At 58.6% G+C, this 16,085-nt stretch overlaps 3 protein-coding genes across 16 annotated transcripts in view; 2 read left to right on the top strand and 1 right to left on the bottom strand.

Moving 5' to 3' along the window:
- Window positions 1-45: 45 nt before the first annotated feature.
- On the top strand, window positions 46-10,341 carry B4GALT2 (beta-1,4-galactosyltransferase 2). Of its 3 annotated transcripts, none has more exons than XM_027537493.1 (7): window positions 46-471; window positions 1,979-2,334; window positions 2,537-2,772; window positions 6,023-6,213; window positions 6,355-6,477; window positions 6,589-6,693; window positions 9,465-10,341. In XM_027537493.1, the coding sequence occupies exons 2-7, from the start codon at window positions 2,031-2,033 to the stop codon at window positions 9,613-9,615; spliced, it is 1,110 nt and encodes a 369-aa protein (XP_027393294.1). In that variant the 5' UTR covers window positions 46-471; window positions 1,979-2,030; the 3' UTR covers window positions 9,616-10,341. The 3 variants fall into 3 exon arrangements, with proteins under 3 accessions (XP_027393294.1, XP_027393292.1, XP_027393293.1); XM_027537491.1 differs by having other exon boundaries at window positions 197-365; XM_027537492.1 differs by lacking the exon at window positions 46-471 and adding an exon at window positions 595-1,479.
- Window positions 10,342-10,796: 455 nt separating this feature from the next.
- CCDC24 (coiled-coil domain containing 24) lies at window positions 10,797-14,785 on the top strand. Of its 7 annotated transcripts, XM_027537495.1 has the most exons (9): window positions 10,797-11,282; window positions 11,495-11,670; window positions 11,810-11,926; window positions 12,598-12,675; window positions 13,269-13,323; window positions 13,817-13,886; window positions 14,029-14,107; window positions 14,191-14,459; window positions 14,649-14,785. In XM_027537495.1, the coding sequence occupies exons 1-8, from the start codon at window positions 11,142-11,144 to the stop codon at window positions 14,426-14,428; spliced, it is 954 nt and encodes a 317-aa protein (XP_027393296.1). In that variant the 5' UTR covers window positions 10,797-11,141; the 3' UTR covers window positions 14,429-14,459; window positions 14,649-14,785. The 7 variants fall into 7 exon arrangements, 6 of the variants coding, with proteins under 6 accessions (XP_027393296.1, XP_027393300.1, XP_027393298.1 ...); XM_027537499.1 differs by having other exon boundaries at window positions 10,797-11,267; window positions 12,601-12,675; window positions 14,191-14,785; XM_027537497.1 differs by having other exon boundaries at window positions 10,797-11,267; window positions 14,191-14,785.
- Window positions 14,745-16,085, bottom strand: part of SLC6A9 (solute carrier family 6 member 9) — a 31,692-nt gene continuing 30,351 nt past the window's right edge. For all 6 annotated transcript variants that reach the window (XM_027537486.1, XM_027537489.1, XM_027537487.1 and 3 more), the window contains one exon: window positions 14,745-16,028. In XM_027537486.1, the coding sequence (XP_027393287.1) occupies window positions 15,834-16,028 (195 nt within the window). In that variant the 3' untranslated portion in view covers window positions 14,745-15,833. The remainder of the gene's footprint in view (window positions 16,029-16,085) is intronic.

The following is a 16,085-nucleotide window of genomic DNA, read 5'->3' as shown; positions in this document are numbered from 1 at the left end:
GCGCGCGGCGGGTACGGGCGCGCTGGAGGCGGGGGCCGCGGGGACGCGCGCGCGGGCGCGCTGGCCGGGCCTGCCCCTCCGAGGCGCCGTAGCGCGGGAGGGAGGCGGCGGCGCTGTAGTCCGTCGGTCGGCGGGTCCGTGGGTCTGCCCGGCCGCCCGGCCCCGCCCTGCCCCCCGGGGCGGCTCGGCTCCATGGCCCGCGGCGGCGGCGGCGGCGGGAGGCGGCCTGGGGGCCGCGGGGGCCGCTGACCGGGAGGAGGAAGGCGGCGGGGCCGGGCCATGGGGAACGGAGCCGACCGCAGCCGCCGGAGCCCGGAATCCAGCCGGAGCCGGAGCGGCGCCCCCTGCTGAGCCCCGAGCGCTGGGTGAGAGGGGGGCGCTCGCGGCCCCCAGCTCGGGGCCCCGAGATTCCAGACCCGGCCCCACGAGGGGCGCCCCGAGCGCGGCCCCGAGATCCCCGCCCAGGACCCGGTGAGAGGCGCTGGCGGCCAGACCCCGGCCTGCCGTCACCCCACCCTACCCCCATCCCTCGGCTCCCCCAGTCCCCCTCGGACTCCTCTGCCCGCCCCCAGCCAGCCTCCCTTATTGTCCTCGCTCCACCCCGGCCTCGTGGCGTGGGGAGGCGCTCCACTTACGTCGCCCCTTTGCCTCGACCCCCAACCCACATCCTCTTCTCCAAGCCCCCTCCCCCCCAGGCTCCACACCCACCTGGTCTTCGCTGCTTCCCTGTCCAGGGGTGCCACGTGTTCAGGCCACTCAGCCCTCCAGCCCCGCCCAAACTCACCTCGCAGCCTGACCGGCAGCCTGACCCAAAACCCCTGACCCGGAGGGAGTGGTGGGAGTGTTTGCACGTGGGTCGGGGTGCTGTGAGCTGCCAGAGAGCCTGTCTGTGTGACTGTGTAAGCCCGGGAGCGCGGCTTTGTTTGTGAGTGGGTGACTCGGGGCATTATTGTTACCGTCACCCAGGCGTGTCTGTGACTCTTAATGTAGTTCTCTGTGTATCTGAGTGCAGCTACAGTGTATCTGACTGTAGCTGGGACCCAGGGTGTTTGTGTGTGATAGATACTGTGTATCTGAGGGAGACTCAGCCTGCTCTCTGAAGGCCTGCCAGAAGTGCCCCCAGAAGTGTTATTGCTGTGGGACCCCCAGTTAGAGCCATGGCCCAGGCAAAACCCTCTCCTGACATGCTGCCTCCAGGGGCCAAGCGTTTCCCTTTCTGGGAATCAGAACCAATCCTTGAGGTCTTATGGGAGGGATGTCCTGGGCCCCATCCTGTCTTTTCACCTCTTGCTCCAGAGGGAAGTGATCCCATAAACATCTTGTTCAAACTTGGGCCACCTGCATGCTGAGGTCCACTTCCCAGCCTTCTCCCAGATGGCCTGGCCTACTCCCCACTGGGACCTGACCAAAGAAATCACTGCCCACCCCCATGTTCCAGAAGGACTAAATGAAGTCTTGAGTACCAAGTGCTCTGGCATGGTAAATACTCAGTAAATGCTCTTCTTTCCTCAGACCAGGACTCCTGGGTTGAGGATGCTACCCTGTGGGCGTTTGTTCTCTGGGGCACAGAGAACCCGTGTGGTTCTGTACATAAGTGTGTTTCTGTGTTCAGATATGAGCTGGTGTGATCAGAGGTCATGTGCCCATGATCCATGGTTGGGGAGAGGGTGTGAAGTTGGGTAAGAAGGACACTGACCCAAGTGTGAGGGTAGGTGAGGCTCTCCATGTGTCTATGTGTCAGTGAGGATGAGGAAGGAAAGCACGTGTGGGTTAGTACTCAAGTGTGTGAAGATGCATGAGTAGTGAGTTGCCAGGGACCGTGTGTGTGTATTACAGGTAGAATTTAAGTCAAGGGGTGTGAGCAGGTAAGTGTGAGCATGCACGTCTAAGAATGTGAGCAGTGCACAGAAGGTGGGTGGGTGGCCTTGCCCCTCTGGCCCTGACCTGCTGGGTGTGTCTCTCTCCCACCCCTGCTCAGGCCGGCAGCCGGATGCCCGGGCCCATTGGGCGGGCCGGCGGCCGCCTGCGGGATGAGCAGACTGCTGGGGGGGACGCTGGAGCGCGTGTGCAAGGCCGTGCTCCTTCTCTGCCTGCTGCACTTCCTCGTGGCCGTCATCCTCTACTTTGACGTCTACGCCCAGCACTTGGCCTTCTTCAGCCGCTTCAGTGCACGGGGCCCCTCCCGTGCCCTCCACCCAGCTGCCAGCAGCAGCACCAACTGCTCTCGGCCAAACGCCACTGCCCCTAGCTCCGGGCTCCCCGAGGCTCCCAGCGCCCGGCCCGGCCCCACGGCTCCTGTCCTGCCACCCTGTCCTGACTCGCCGCCTGGCCTTGGTGAGCCTGCGGGGTGGGGCTTGCCTCTAGGGGTGGGCCAAGGTCTGGGGGAGTGGAGTCTTGATCCCCGGGGGCGCCACAGGTGTTGTGTGTTGGTAGAGGGCTATTCCTGGGATTCCCTGGCCCACCCCAGGTAGAGGGAGGGGGCTGGCGTCCTTGGGTTCCGATGAAGACCTAATTCCTGCCCTTGTCCTGCCTGCAGTGGGCCGACTGCTGATTGAGTTCACCTCACCCATGCCCCTGGAGCGGGTGCAGAGGGAGAACCCAGGTGTCCTCCTCGGTGGCCGCTATACGCCTCCCGACTGCACCCCAGCCCAGACGGTGGCAGTCATCATCCCCTTCCGACACCGGGAACACCACCTACGCTACTGGCTCCACTACCTGCATCCCATCCTCAGGCGACAGCGACTACGCTATGGCATCTACGTCATCAACCAGGTGCGCAGCCGCAGCCTCCAGGCTGGTCACCGGCCACCAGGGAACCCCCGAGCACCTGTGGGGAGGGGCCCACGTGCCTGTTGGTGCGTCTGTGCGGTTGGGGGCATTCCTGGATGCCTGGATAGCTGTGTGGACATGCGATGTACGTGTGGGTGTCCGTGCATGTCACTTCGTGCACATGTGGGTTTGCATGTGCCTTCAGGGGATTGCATACGTGTTAGTGGTGGTGGACACACGGCCAGGTGTGCGTAGCCTCTGTTGTGGGTGAGTGCCATTGTTTACCTTTGGTAGGCCCCACCCCATGGTGGTGGTAGCTTAGGGTACACTGGCTATGAGATATTGAGGGTCCTGAGCAGAGAGAGAGTTAGACCTGAAAGAGAGATCAAGACTGCCTTAGGGCCAAGTGCTGAGCACAGCTGAGATCCAGGAATTCAGTTCAGGCTCCAAGCCCACTGCCATGGGCCTGGCTGGGGCTGGCTTCTGGGGCCTGGAGAAGGTCTGATACAGGCCCTCCTCCCCACAGAGAATCCCCAGACTTGAACTTGGATCCCTTTGACTCCAGGACAGTGGTGTGTCACTGGAGTAGGAGCAGGGAGCTGTGAAGCGACCAAGCGGCCCAGTTTAGCCCCAGGGTGGGAAAGTAACCATTGAGATGGGTCTTGAGGGATAAATAGGCATCAGCCAGTGCAGGGACTGGGGAAGGCAAGCATTCTAGGCAAGGGACAGAGGAGACCCCAGGCCCCAGTGAGAGAACTGATCTCCTGTGTTTGGGAACTGGCAGCTGAGGTGAGAGATGCCACATGCAGGGTGGGTAGCAGAGGTGAGGTTGGGAGGACTAGTGGAGGCCACAGCCACAAGGGTCCCAGGAGGCATCTCAAGCAGCTGGATTCCAGCGTGAAAGTGATGGGGCACCGTTTTGTCTTTTTTTGGCTATGCTGGGTCTTCACTGGGGGCAACGCAGGCTCTCTAGTTATGGTGTGGGCTCTAGAGTGTGTGGGCTCGGTAGCTGCAGTGCACAGGCTTAGTTGGGATCCCCATGGCATGTGGGATCTTAGTTCCCCAACCAGGGATCAAACCCATGTCCCTTACACTGGAAGGCAGATTCTTAACCCCTGGACCACCAGGGGAGTTCCCATAGTGAGGTTTTAGGGAGAGGGTAATGTGTGTGTGTGCTTCTTAGAAAGATTGCTCTGACTACATGTGGACAATGGGGTGGAAGGGGAGTGGGAGGTAGGGCGCCTGGTTGGGAAGAGGCTACTGTGTTCAGGGTGGAGGTGGTGAATGTGCCTGTGAGTTGGGCAGGAGTCGTGCAGATGAGAGGAGAGATGTGATACAAGTAGCTGAGAGGAAAGGGAGGTGCCAGGACACCTTGAGGCTCTCTGTCTTGACTGCTGGCCCCATGTATGGTTGCGCCTGTGAGATGGGAACACAGGATCTGGGCCGGGTCTGGGGGAGAATGTGTCTTTTTTGCATGTGATGAGTTTGAGTGCCTGGGGGAAGTATAAGAGGAACGGTCAGCAGGCATTTGGACAAATGAACTGACCTAGGAGTGAAGTCTGAGGTGGAGAGGGATCTGGGAGCCACCAGTATATAGATGGTCCCTAAAACCAGCCATGTTCAGCCTGCCTGGGGTGGGGCCTGGGACCTGAGAGGAGAAAGCCAGCATGTAAGGAATGGGTGGAGAAAGACCACAGAGGCTGCAAGGGTTGGCCAGAAAGGTTCGAGGAGACCCAAGAGAACTTGGTGTCCCAGCACCCAGGAATAAGCGTCAAGAAGGCAGCGTGGCAGCTGCGTGAGCGCTGCTGGGGGAGTAAGGAAGGATGTAGACCGAGAAGCGTCCAGTGGATTTAGCAACAAGGTGGGCCCAGCGAGAGCCATTTCAGGGGCATGGTGGGGGCGGAAGCAGATTGCAGTGGGTTGCAGAAGGAATCAGATCTGACAAAATGCAAGTAGCCAATTGGAGACAACTCTTTATTAAAAAAAAAAAAATTCTGCTGAGAAGGGAACGCAAAAGGTAGGGTGGGGTCTAAAGGAAGGGCTTTCTTTGGGTGAGAGAGAAATGGGCAGGTTTATGAGCCCTGTGGGAGAAACCTAGGGCTCCGGGGTGGTGAGAGAGGTTAGGAAGGAGTGCAGATGGAGAAAACGGACTATTGCTCCAAGGGCTGGTGGGAAAGAAGGTTCAGGGCAAGGAGGAAAGAGAGCAGGTGGGGCCGGGCCGTTCAGGGTCCAGGGGAGCAGCTCTTGCTCTCTTGGGCCCAGGTTGGCTGGTAGGGAGGAGGGGCTACTACTCCTCTCCTTCCAAGAGAGCCTACTTGAAGACCAGGAGCCTCTCTGGCTCCAGCCTGGAGATCATGGGTTGGCGCAGGGACTTCAGGGGCCAGCCAGCTCCTTCCATGAAACCCTCCTTCCTCTGGCCAGAATTCAGAGTTTGGGGCTGCATGGCCAGGAGGCCAACCTCAAGGAGACCTGATCCCACAGCCCCATTTCTTGGGGGACTCCAGGCTCACTATGCCTCTCATTTTATTGGGGAGACAAGTGAATTGAGCCTGGTCCCAGAGGCTGCCCAGGGAGTTGGACGTGGATCTACAAGAGCCAGAGGGGACAGGTGGCTCATCTTAGATGCTGGCCATTTGGGGATGTTCTTTGTTCATTTCACTCCATGACATGCTCAGTAGGGAAGCAGTGTGCTCAGGGCCACTCATCTTTAAGATCCTCACTGGCACAGAGAAGATGCCTGGCACCAAGGACAGGGCCAAGGGGCACGATTGAAGGAATGAATGAAATGACAGCCCTAAATTGCAACCGTTTGAATGGACCTGGCATAAGTGAAGCACAGGGGAGGGAATGAGTAATTATACTGGGGCGGGGAGGTTTGCTAACAGAGGCCTTTCCAGACATGAATTTGAAAAGTGGAGAAGGAGAGCATTCCAGACAGGGGCAACTGCTAACACTGAGGCCTGGAGGCAGGAAAGTCTGGCATGTTCTGGGGTTGTGGAGAAATATAGTATAGCTGGGCTTGAGGGGTCTGAGGTCATTGGCCAGAGAGGAGATGGAACCAAATTCTAAAAGGCTTTGCAAAGCTAGGTCTAAGATAAAGAGCTGGATTTGATCCCGAGAGTCTGGAGGCCCCGGTGGAGGATGAGTTGACGGGTAGTGCTAGGTCTGCAGGGACTACTCTGGACAGTGGTCAAGTGGCAGATGTTTCCAAGTCTCAGGCCCAGAGCCGACCTGTCTCCTCCACCAACCCCAGCACGGTGAGGACACCTTCAACCGGGCCAAGCTGCTCAACGTGGGTTTCCTAGAGGCACTCAAGGAGGACTCCACCTACAACTGCTTCATCTTCAGTGACGTGGACCTGGTCCCCATGGATGACCGCAACCTGTACCGCTGTGGTGACCAGCCCCGCCACTTTGCCATTGCCATGGACAAATTTGGCTTCCGGTGAGGGCTCCCTTCTCTGCTGGACCCAGGCCTCCCTGTCCCGCCCCGGCTGTCACTCCCAGCCCCTTCCCCTGCTTGTTGCCAGACCTCTATCTGGAATCCCCTCAGGTTCCTCATTGATGCATGTCTTCCGTGCCCCAGGCTGCCCTATGCTGGCTACTTCGGAGGTGTGTCGGGCCTGAATAAATCCCAGTTCCTGAGAATCAATGGCTTCCCCAACGAGTACTGGGGTTGGGGTGGTGAGGATGATGACATCTTCAACCGGTGAGCGGGGGTGGGGTGGGGAGTCGATGGGGTGTGGATGGTGGGCACAGACTGGGCGGGGCTCTTCGCCCATCCTGGTGCCCACTCCAGCCCAGCTGTCCTTGACCCCAGGATCTCCCTGGCTGGGATGAAGATCTCGCGTCCAGACATCCGCATAGGCCGCTACCGAATGATCAAGCACGACCGGGACAAGCATAACGAGCCCAACCCTCAAAGGTGACCCCCCAGCGCCCTCAACCCCAGCCGTCCTGGCCCCTTACCCATAGAGGTGACGTCCCAGTGCTGCTAATCCCCAGAGGTGATCCCAAGGCCCTGATCCTTGACTCCTGATGACTCCCAGCACCCCCACCCTTGGCCCTTAGTCCCCAGCTCTACTCTCACCCCTGGCCTGATTCTGCAAGTGACTGAAATTTAAAGGTGGGGCTCAAATTGTCACTGAGTAACTTGCATTTCTCTTGGGCCCTCACAAACCTCACTCCAGCCTGAACAGATAGGACAAGAGACAGCAGGCCCAGGGCACAGCTCCAGGGCCTAGGGACCCAACAGAGATTGCCCCGAGCAGTGTGGGGTGGCGGGAGTGGAAAGACACTGCTGAGCCCTCTGAGATTGAATAGGTGGCTGGTCTCTGAGGAGGAAGCCACATGGGTGTCTTAATGCTGGCTGGGAGAAATGCCTGAGGGTATGTGAGATGGGTAGTGGAGAGCAGGAGGCGTGTTAGGGGATCCAGAGCACTCAGACCTAATCCCTGCTGGGCAGCTTGTGTGAAATTCAGTCTAGGGAGGGAGACCAGCAGATACAGCACAAGGTGATTTGGGCAAGGTGCTGTCCTGGCAGAAGAGGGAGTGATGGTGGGAGGCTTCCTGAAGGCTGTTGTTCAGTTGCCAAGTTGTGTGTCCGACTCTTCATGACCCCATAGACTGCAGCATGCCAGGCTCCCCCGTCCTTCACCGTCTCCTGGAGTTTGCCCAAATTCATTCCATTGAATCAGTGATGCCATCCAACCATCTCATCCTCTGTCACCCTCTTCTACTTCTGCCTTCAGTCTTTCCCATCATCAGGGTCTTTTCCAATGAGTCAGCTGTTCACATCAGGTGGCCAAAGTACTGGAGCGTGGAGTATTCCTGGAGGAGGTGATGGTAAACTGGAGTTTGAAAAGAGTTATTCATTCTACAAATATTTGTCACACACCTACCTTGGGTACAGTACTGTATTCACCAGGCTGATGGAGGAGGCTAGTCTGGATAAAAGGAATCAGATGTGTAGGAGTCTGGAATGTGTACATCCATTGTATACGCTGAGAGCCTGAAACTCTTCATTATTACATTCTGAAGGCTGGGAGTGACAGGAGGGGGGTCACTGCTGATCCCAGGTTGGGAGTTTCAGTTTTGTCCCAGGGGTGCTGGGGAGTCACAGAAGGGCTTTCATGTGGGGAAGGGATGAGACCACATTTGGCTTTGGAAGGATCACCCTTTGAGTTTGAAGAAGGTGAAGGACTGGCAGGGCTGCTGAGTGGAGCAGGAGGAAAGTAGACCAGGCTCAAAGGAATCAGTGGAGCCCAGGGGGTATGCTGCATGTGAAACTGGCATGCACCCGTCAGACCAGTACGAAGTTTTTCTCTGAAGCCAGGGTGTCAGAGTGGGGAGGGAGGTGGCCGTAATGATGTAGGGTTGATATCTGGCAAAAGCATGAAGTACTGGGCATCCAGGGAGCTGATGAAAAAGCAGTTAAGTTAATAACTATGGTGAGTAGGGAAGGGACGACAGGCTGGGAGAAGAGGGGCTTTGGGGTATCTGAGGAGGGGCACTCAGTGTTAGGCTGGCTCCAGAGAGGGATCTGAAGTGAGCCAAGAAGGATGGAGAGGATCAAAACAGTTGGGATGAGGGTGGCAGTGGGGCTTTAGAAGCACAGGCCAGAGTCCATGCCTCGGTGCCATCCTTGGTTAGTGATATCTGCATGGCCGAGATAGCAAGTTATTTCTGGCTTAAGGAACTCTGTGGATGCTGGTTTCATCTAGCTGGTTGCTTTTGCCTCAGATCTAGGAGTTCTGGATTCTTCTTGCTCTCACCCTACGTATCTGGACCATCAGCAGGTCTTATCAGTGCTGCCCCTGCAAGGTACCTGAGCCGGTCCACTTTTCCCTTTACTTCTGCACTAGTGCAGGCTCTTTGTAGCTCATGTTCCCTGGCCCTCCCTTTCCCAGACTGGGATAAAAATCCCTCAGTGTTTTTTAACTCACAGAATAAAAAGCTGTTTCCTCTGACTTACAGAGGCTTGCCCATACATGCTCTAACCTCCCAGCTAATCTTACTCTGGGTTTTCTCCTTGGCCCATTAAGCTCTAGCCACTCTGCTGTGCAAATTCTCATTTTCAGTTTAGGGTCAGCCTGTGTGCTTTTACCTCTGCTGTCAGCTTGATGGCCCACACCCACCCCTTCCACGGCAGTCATCCTGTCTGCCGTTTCCCTCTGCTGTCTCCCTCAGTATTCTGGTGTCTTCCTTGTCTATTACTTGTTTGCCCTAGTGGTAAAGACTTGCCATGAGAGGAAGGACTTTGCAGTTCTGTTCATGGCTGTGACCTTGGTGCTTAGAGAGGGCCTGGCACACGGGGACTGCTCAATAAATAGATGGTGAAGGCATGATTAAAGGATGAGGAACAGAGAAGGTGGCACAGAGATGGTGGGTGTGGGGAGTAAAGATGATGCATACGATACAGGACACGTTGTATTTGAGGTGTCTGTGGGGTACCCTGTGTCTGGGTCTGCAGTGAGAGAAAAATTGGTGAGTGTGTCATGATTCTGGACTGAAGGGGGTGAGATCTCTGTTTTGAGGGTTGTTGCAAGAGCCAAAGGGCCCCAGGCAAGTGGAGGGGGTAGCGAGGAGAACTGAGTTACCCCAGGAAGATGCCAGGAGGGCATGAGCCTTGGGCCCAGTGATCCCTACTGGGTTTGGTGGTGAGCCCTGATCTAGACCCACTTCTATCCTGTCTAGGTTTACCAAGATTCAAAACACGAAGCTGACCATGAAGCGGGACGGCATCGGGTCAGTGCGGTACCAGGTCTTAGAGGTGTCTCGGCAACCACTCTTCACCAATATCACGGTGGACATTGGGCGGCCCCCTTCGTGGCCTCCTCGGGGATGACACCAGTGGACAAAGGCTCCCAGTGCCAAGGATTGCCTGTCAGAGGACTGACCTACAGCCTGGCTGGCAGCTGCTCTAGGGTGGATCTCCCAGGACTGAGACTGTGGGCTCTGTTTTCTGAGGGTCTTCAGTAGGCACCCCCCAGCTGCACTTGGAAGTTTCAGAACCTACTTTGGGGGAGCTTCCATCCTGGGCAGGCCCCTCAAGGGTGGCCGTCTCTGGGGTCAACCCTTCCTGCTCCTCCCTCCCCAGTTCAGCCCCCCTCACTGTCAGGGTTGGGTCAGCCCCTGCACTGCCTCGCCGAGTGGCCTGGGCCAGGTCACTCCACCTCTCTGTGCCTCAGTTTCCCCCCCTTGAGTCCCCTAGGGCCTAGAAGAGTGGGAGGTATGACTAGGGGGCAATGTCGCTTCCAGGGGAAATTCTCAGACCTGAGGATCCCCCACACTCCCAGGGGAGGGGAAACCTTTTTCACTCAACATTGTAGGGGGCAAACTCTGGGGTACCCCCTGCTGAGGAGCAGCCCCAGGAGGGGACCAGAGGGGGTGCTGTGTCACGGCCTGGGATCTTGGGGTTGGGCTTTGCATGGGGGCGGATGGGGCTTGGATCAGTTGGGTTCCAGTCCCACCCCGCCTCTCAGAGAGAAGGCAGTAGCCCCAGGACCGGCTCGTGTTTGTACATTGCACAGAAACTTGTGTGGGTGCTTTAGTAAAAAACGTGAATGGATAAGCCCTTTGTCTGTTTGGGGATGGGGATCTGGATCCCTAATCTCGGATCCTGGTGTGTTTGGGGAAGGGCGCCTGGCCCAATCTGTCTGGTCCGGACTGTCCTGGTTCCCCAAATCCCTAGAAGCGCAGGGGTTCACTAGACTTACGCGGGCTGGAAGGACAAATTTTACCCTGCCGCTGCCTCCTGGCCGGAAAAGGCAAGGAAGTAATAAACCCACCGGGCTCAAATTTCTCGGTTCTTTCACCTGCCCTGGCGTCTAAAGGTGCCCGGGGATGAAAGGTGCTTGGGGTCAGATTGATGTGCATGGTTGAGACTTGGAAACCACCTACCACGGCTGTGGGTTGGGCTTTGTTAGCCGGCACCGCCTGGAATGGGCGGGCCCGGGACTCTCTGGGGGCGGGGCTTGGGGCTAGCTGGCCCCGTTTCCCGGGTGACGGCCATGCGGAAGAGGCGGAGCTAGGGCCCCAGTCCCGCCGCCTGGCTCCCGGGGCCGCGACCTGAAACCGTGGCCTCCGAGAGTCGATCAGTAGTAGGGCAGAAGAGCGCCAGAGGCCAGCGGCTCTGGACCGAGCAACTCTAGTCGTGGGGACGGGAGGCAGAATAGAATGGGGCTTGGGAGAGGCCGGTCCGAGTGACAGGCTGGGGGCGTGGCCTGTGAGACCCGGAAGCGGGCGAGGCGTGAGTGGGCGTGCCCGGCCCTGGGCGACTAGCGGTATCCCAGTAACCCAGCGCTCGGACGGGGGGTCCCGCAGGTCCAAGCGTGCGGCCCCGAGTCTGGGGGGCGGCGGCGCGGGCGGGCCATGCCTGGGGACTCCCCGTCGCTGTGGGAACTGGTGGAAGAGCACGTTCCGCTCCCGGAGCGGCCCGAAGTGAAGAGAATTCTAGGGGAGACGACGGTGGATCTGAGCCTGGAGCTTCGGGCAGAGGTGGGGCGTAAGAAGGTGGGCCCCACGGCAGATCTGTCCCACGACTTGGATGATTTGCTCACCTTCTATGGGTCCCTATCCCTGCCCAGTAACTCTCGAGCTCTTGTCGGATCTCATTGTCCGCCTAACCCTCTCCAATTTAACTGCCCTGCGCCTCATTCCCCCAGCTCCCCTGCCTCCCTTCACTTCCCTCCGCAGTCACCGAGGTGTCCCAGCTCTCCTTGCAGGTGGTGATGTTACGATCATTGCTCCAAGAGGCTCGATCTAGCCAAGCCCCTGGATCACGCCCCACCTCTGACCTCTCCTCCCTTCTGGCACCACCGCCCCTCGTAAGAGATCTTGTGCGCCAGGAACTGCGGCAGCTGCTCCAAGGTCTCCGCCGGAAGGCCATCTGTGAGGGCAGGTTGGAGCTCCAGACCTGGGGCTGGGGCCTGTGTCCAGAACTCAGATGGGCTAGCCTGGCAACTGACAAGTGGCCAGGGTTACCTTTCCTGTGGTTCCCTGGAAGGAGCCCCTGAATTGCCTTTATGCATCTTCTGCAGGGACCAAACCCAGGCTTGGGTCCAGTATAGCCCCAGGGTCCTGCGCTTTGCCTTGGAGGAGCCCAGGCGTGATTTGCCAGAACAGGAGATGTTCCAGATGAGAGCTGGTGACCCCAGGTATAGTAATAGGAGAGGCGGGATCTGTCCTTGCTGAGCAACGGACCCCGGCCAGCTGGTAGGTCCCACCTGCGGGCATGGAGGAGCTCCTGGTCTGGGACTGACACTTCTACAGCCACCTGTGGTAGGAGTCAGCCCATGAGGGCTGCAGAGGCTCAGGAGACACGTGCCAACCCTGGGAGCTTGGTTCCATCTGGGTTTTAGAATATGAGGAACAGACTTCCAGACAGATACAAAGAGAAGCACTTTGCAGGAATAGGGTGCACTACACGCAGATATGAGTGGAAGGAAAGACTTCATCCAGTGGCCAGTTGTGCCTCAGGCTGGGACAACCAGGCTGTGAGGACTGGGGACTGAATGAGATAAATGAGCAGCAGCATGTTCATCAGTGAATGGTAGCAACTTACTTCTCACACATCCTTATGAAGGGGATGATGTCCCCTTCATAAGGGGACATCATGCTCAGAAAGGATGATCGACTTTCCCAGGCTCGTACACAGTAAAGGGTGGCAGAACCCATGTGCAATCCCAGGCTCCAGATCTCCTCCTTTTAGTACCATCTTGTATTGCCTTTGTGAAAAAGCACAAAATTGTCTAGGAGAAATGGCATTTGTGTCCTGAAGTCCTGGGGTGAAGCAGCATGGGAGAGTGAGGTTGACTTCATCTGCCAGCAGCTGTTACCGGGACCTCAGTGTCATCAAGGACCAGCTGAACATGTCCCACATTGATCAGGTTGCTGGACACCTGCGGTGAGGCCCCCAAGTGTGTGCAGTGGGGGTGGAGACAGGCAGGGTGGGACTGTGGATGGACCCTGATGTACTGGGACTACTGGGAGGAGAGGGGAGGGAACACACCTGGCTGGGAGACCCAGGAGAGTGGGGCTGAGAGGTGGAAAGGGCAGGGTGCTGATGAGGTTGCTGCCAGGAAATCAGTCAAGTACAGATGCCTACATGGGCCTTGGCCTGAGGACTCTTATCCTGGGAGGTGGGAGAAGATGACACATAGCAGAGTTTTTAAAGCAGGGGCAGGGCTGTGATGCGGGAAAGAATGGAGGCAGGAGGACCCGCAAGTCTAGTCCTATCGTGTAGAAGAGAGAATGCTGCTCCTCAGGGTGGGCCCTGGGAGGCGGGCAAGGAGAGAGGACACTCCCTGCCCAGGAAGAGGCTAGCGGGGCTGCAAGGCTGTGCTGGAACAGCATGAGGGCAGCAGAGGGAGAGGTGGGCTGTGATAGGAGGGCCCAGAGGAGGCTCCTGGGGAGGCCGGGGGTGGGGACCGCTTGGAGGGCTCTGCTGAGATACGGGTCTGCCACACTGCTTCCGGTGCTGCACTGTCCATGTCCCAGGGCCCTCCTGGAGGAAGAGTGCCGCGCACTGGAGAGGGAGATTCCCATCCTGCAGGTGAGCTGCAGTCCTGGGCCGCCCTGCCCCCAGCCCTTCTGCTGAGCGTAGACACCCCTGCCTCTCACCCAGGGCATGAGATCCACACACATGGGTCTGTGTGTGTCTGTGCCTGCAGAGGTTGTGTGAACCCTGGGTCCGTTTTTCCCTTGTGCACACTTCTTATGTGTGTGATCCCTAAGTACGTGAACCCATATTCCAGTTGAGTCCCTAAGTCCGAGGTCAGCACTTTTAGATCAACTGCTGGGTCTGCCCAGGTCTTTTGCCTTCTTCTCTTCCCCAAGTCTGGATTCAGGCCTGCCACCCCCTTGCCAAGCTCAGCTTTTCAGGGAGAGGCTGGTGTTCCTCTCAGGAGTGCCCCCATGTGGTTGGGATGAAGAGACTGCACGGGCTGGTTCCTGCGCCGCACCATGGGGATCCTGGCCTGGGCACCCTGCCCAGACCTGCCCTGCCCCTGTCGTAAGGCCAGGCACTAAGCCAGCTCTCCCTGCAGCGCTGCCTGGAAGAAGAATATATAGGGGCCGCTCGGCCCTCTAAGCCAAGCCTAGAGCCCACCCTCGCAGGTGAGGACCCTAGCAGGCCCCAGAGCACCCAGCACTCTGTGCCACTCCCACCCCCCATCTCCCCCATGCCCCCCCGCCCCCCGCTCTTGTAACACACCCTGGAAGACTGGGCGCTGTGTCTCAGGTAGAACCTCTCCTCCAGAGCTAAAGGAACAGAAGGCAGCCATGCAACAGGAGCTGCAGTCACCCCTGAGGCCTTCCTGTGTCTCCTCCAGCCACAGGTAACCCAGAGCAGACAGATAGCTGGATGGGGCAGGCTGAGAGGCAGGCCACAGCCCCCTCACAGCTAATCCCTCCCATTCAGGCCACAGCCCTTAGGGTCCTCCAGCCAGGGCCCTGGACCCCTGTCTTGCCTCCACGGGGCTGCTGGAGTTTGGGCCAGGCCTCTCCAGTGCTGCCTGCCTGCTCCTCCTCTGGAGCACTGCCCCAAACCTCGCAGCCTGGCCTCCACCTGCCGCTGGGGACGGAAGATTCAGTGCAGCCCCAGGAAAAGGCCAGCTTCTACTCCGATGTCCAGTGCAGCTCCCCAGGCCCCAACCTGAAGGGCTGCTCAGGAAGGAGGCTTCAGCTTCGGTTGGCACTTGTCCTGTCTGCTACTGCCCCCTTTCAGCTTCCAGGGCCCAGCCTACTTCAGATCTAGTCTGGGATGAGCCCTCCTCAGGATTCCACTGCTGTCTGTCTGTCTGGCCCTCACTCTACCTTCTCACCAGGTCCTGGGTGTCCAGTCCTGACTGTCACAGCCTCTGGCATTTCTCCTCCCAGGTACACCCCCCCCGCAAAGGCCTGGCAGAAGGTCTTGTCCCAGCCCTGACTCATGTCCCCCTGGAGGACCCAGACAAAGCACAGCAGCAGCACAGAGACAGGAATAGAAATTTCATTAAAACCTATGGACTTTAAAATCCTAGTGGTGCGCGGATGGTCGGGGGTGGGAGGCACACCATTATTGCTACAGAGGATTAGAGGCGGCTCTTCCGGGGCTGTCACTGCACAGAGGGGCACGGAGGACGGACACACGGACACTCCAGGGCTTGGGGGAAGGAGTTCTGGCTCCAGAGAGGGGCTGGGGCACGTGGGCTGGGGCAATTTGGCACGTGAACAAGGGTAGCCCAGTTTGGGAAGACTGGGCTGTAGCCTGGTGGTGGTAGGAAAGCGGGTGTCATGTAGGGTCCCCTTCCCTGGGGCTCTGGGCTCAAACCTCCTGCTGAGCATCACCCCACCCCTACCCCCCAGAAACGAGTTCTTTGGGTGGGCTGTTGGGTCATGGGCCTCTGCTGGGCTGGCCCTGACAGCCAGTGCTGGAAGGAGGCGCAGAGACCTCAGAGCCGCCAAGTGAGGTGCAGGTGGGCCTGGAAGACAGATTGGGCCTGAGGCCAAGGGTGAGGGGGTGGCAACCACAGATAATACAATTTTTACAAAAATAATCACACAGACAAAAGGGCCGAGCCGCACAGCCTGACCCGTAACACTGCACAGCCCCCCGGCTCCTCACCCTGCCTCCAGGTAGGAAGATCTGAATTAGCCTGGGCGGAGGCTGGGGTCCACCCCAAGGGCAGGAACACTGGTCAGGAGGCCAAAGGCTCAGGGCAAGGGACAGGTAGGAGACCCACCCAGAACCTCAGCTCAGGGCAAAGTATGGGGGCATCAGAGGCCACGTGAAGCCCAGCAGGCCTCTGGGGACCTGGCCTGAGACCCCTCCAAAGTGCAATTGGGCCCCCCAGCAACCCCGCCATCACCCACACCCCCCAGCTGCCATCTTAGCATCCAAAGGACCTGTAAACACTAGGGACACGAGCACGAATGACCGCGCTAGCAGTGGTGGCCAAGGTGGCAGGGGCCACCCCTGGCCAGGGCATGGTGGGGGCAGGCGGGGACACCTATCCACCATCTCCCCAGTCTTTGTGTTGGGAGCACGGGGTGGGGGTGGGGCATGCCCCGCAGCAGCTGTGCTCATATCCGGGAGTCCTGCAGACGGCTGGAGCCATTACTGCCCACCATGGGAATCTGGGCCTTGTCTGGGTGCAGCGGCTGGACCTCAAGCCCGTCTTCAGGGGAGGGTGCAATGGTGGGGGCATAGCGCCCTGTTCGGTGCTCCAGGAGGGCGGGACCCCAGTCTCTGCTTGGCTTTGTTGCATTTTTCAAACGCTGCAGGAGAGGTAGGCATGGGGGAGGGACAGGCGGGCAGAGTGCATCAGAAGGGAG

Source organism: Bos indicus x Bos taurus, chromosome 3 (genome assembly GCF_003369695.1).
Source record: "Bos indicus x Bos taurus breed Angus x Brahman F1 hybrid chromosome 3, Bos_hybrid_MaternalHap_v2.0, whole genome shotgun sequence".
In the NCBI taxonomy this organism is placed as follows: domain Eukaryota; kingdom Metazoa; phylum Chordata; class Mammalia; order Artiodactyla; family Bovidae; genus Bos; species Bos indicus x Bos taurus.
This window is presented reverse-complemented; position numbering and strand designations above follow the sequence as displayed.

What these genes read in the sequence shown, in the direction of transcription:
- B4GALT2 (XM_027537493.1), top strand. Translation starts at nt 2,031, where the DNA reads ATGAGCAGACTGCTGGGGGGGACGCTGGAGCGCGTGTGCAAGGCCGTG. An exon ending in GATGATGACATCTTCAACCG is followed by an intron (nt 6,478 to 6,588) that starts GTGAGCGGGGGT and finishes CCTTGACCCCAG; the next exon opens with GATCTCCCTGGCTGGGATGA. An exon ending in AACGAGCCCAACCCTCAAAG is followed by an intron (nt 6,694 to 9,464) that starts GTGACCCCCCAG and finishes TATCCTGTCTAG; the next exon opens with GTTTACCAAGATTCAAAACA.
- CCDC24 (XM_027537495.1), top strand. Translation starts at nt 11,142, where the DNA reads ATGCCTGGGGACTCCCCGTCGCTGTGGGAACTGGTGGAAGAGCACGTT. An exon ending in GGGAGATTCCCATCCTGCAG is followed by an intron (nt 13,324 to 13,816) that starts GTGAGCTGCAGT and finishes CTCTCCCTGCAG; the next exon opens with CGCTGCCTGGAAGAAGAATA. An exon ending in TGTGTCTCCTCCAGCCACAG is followed by an intron (nt 14,108 to 14,190) that starts GTAACCCAGAGC and finishes CCTCCCATTCAG; the next exon opens with GCCACAGCCCTTAGGGTCCT.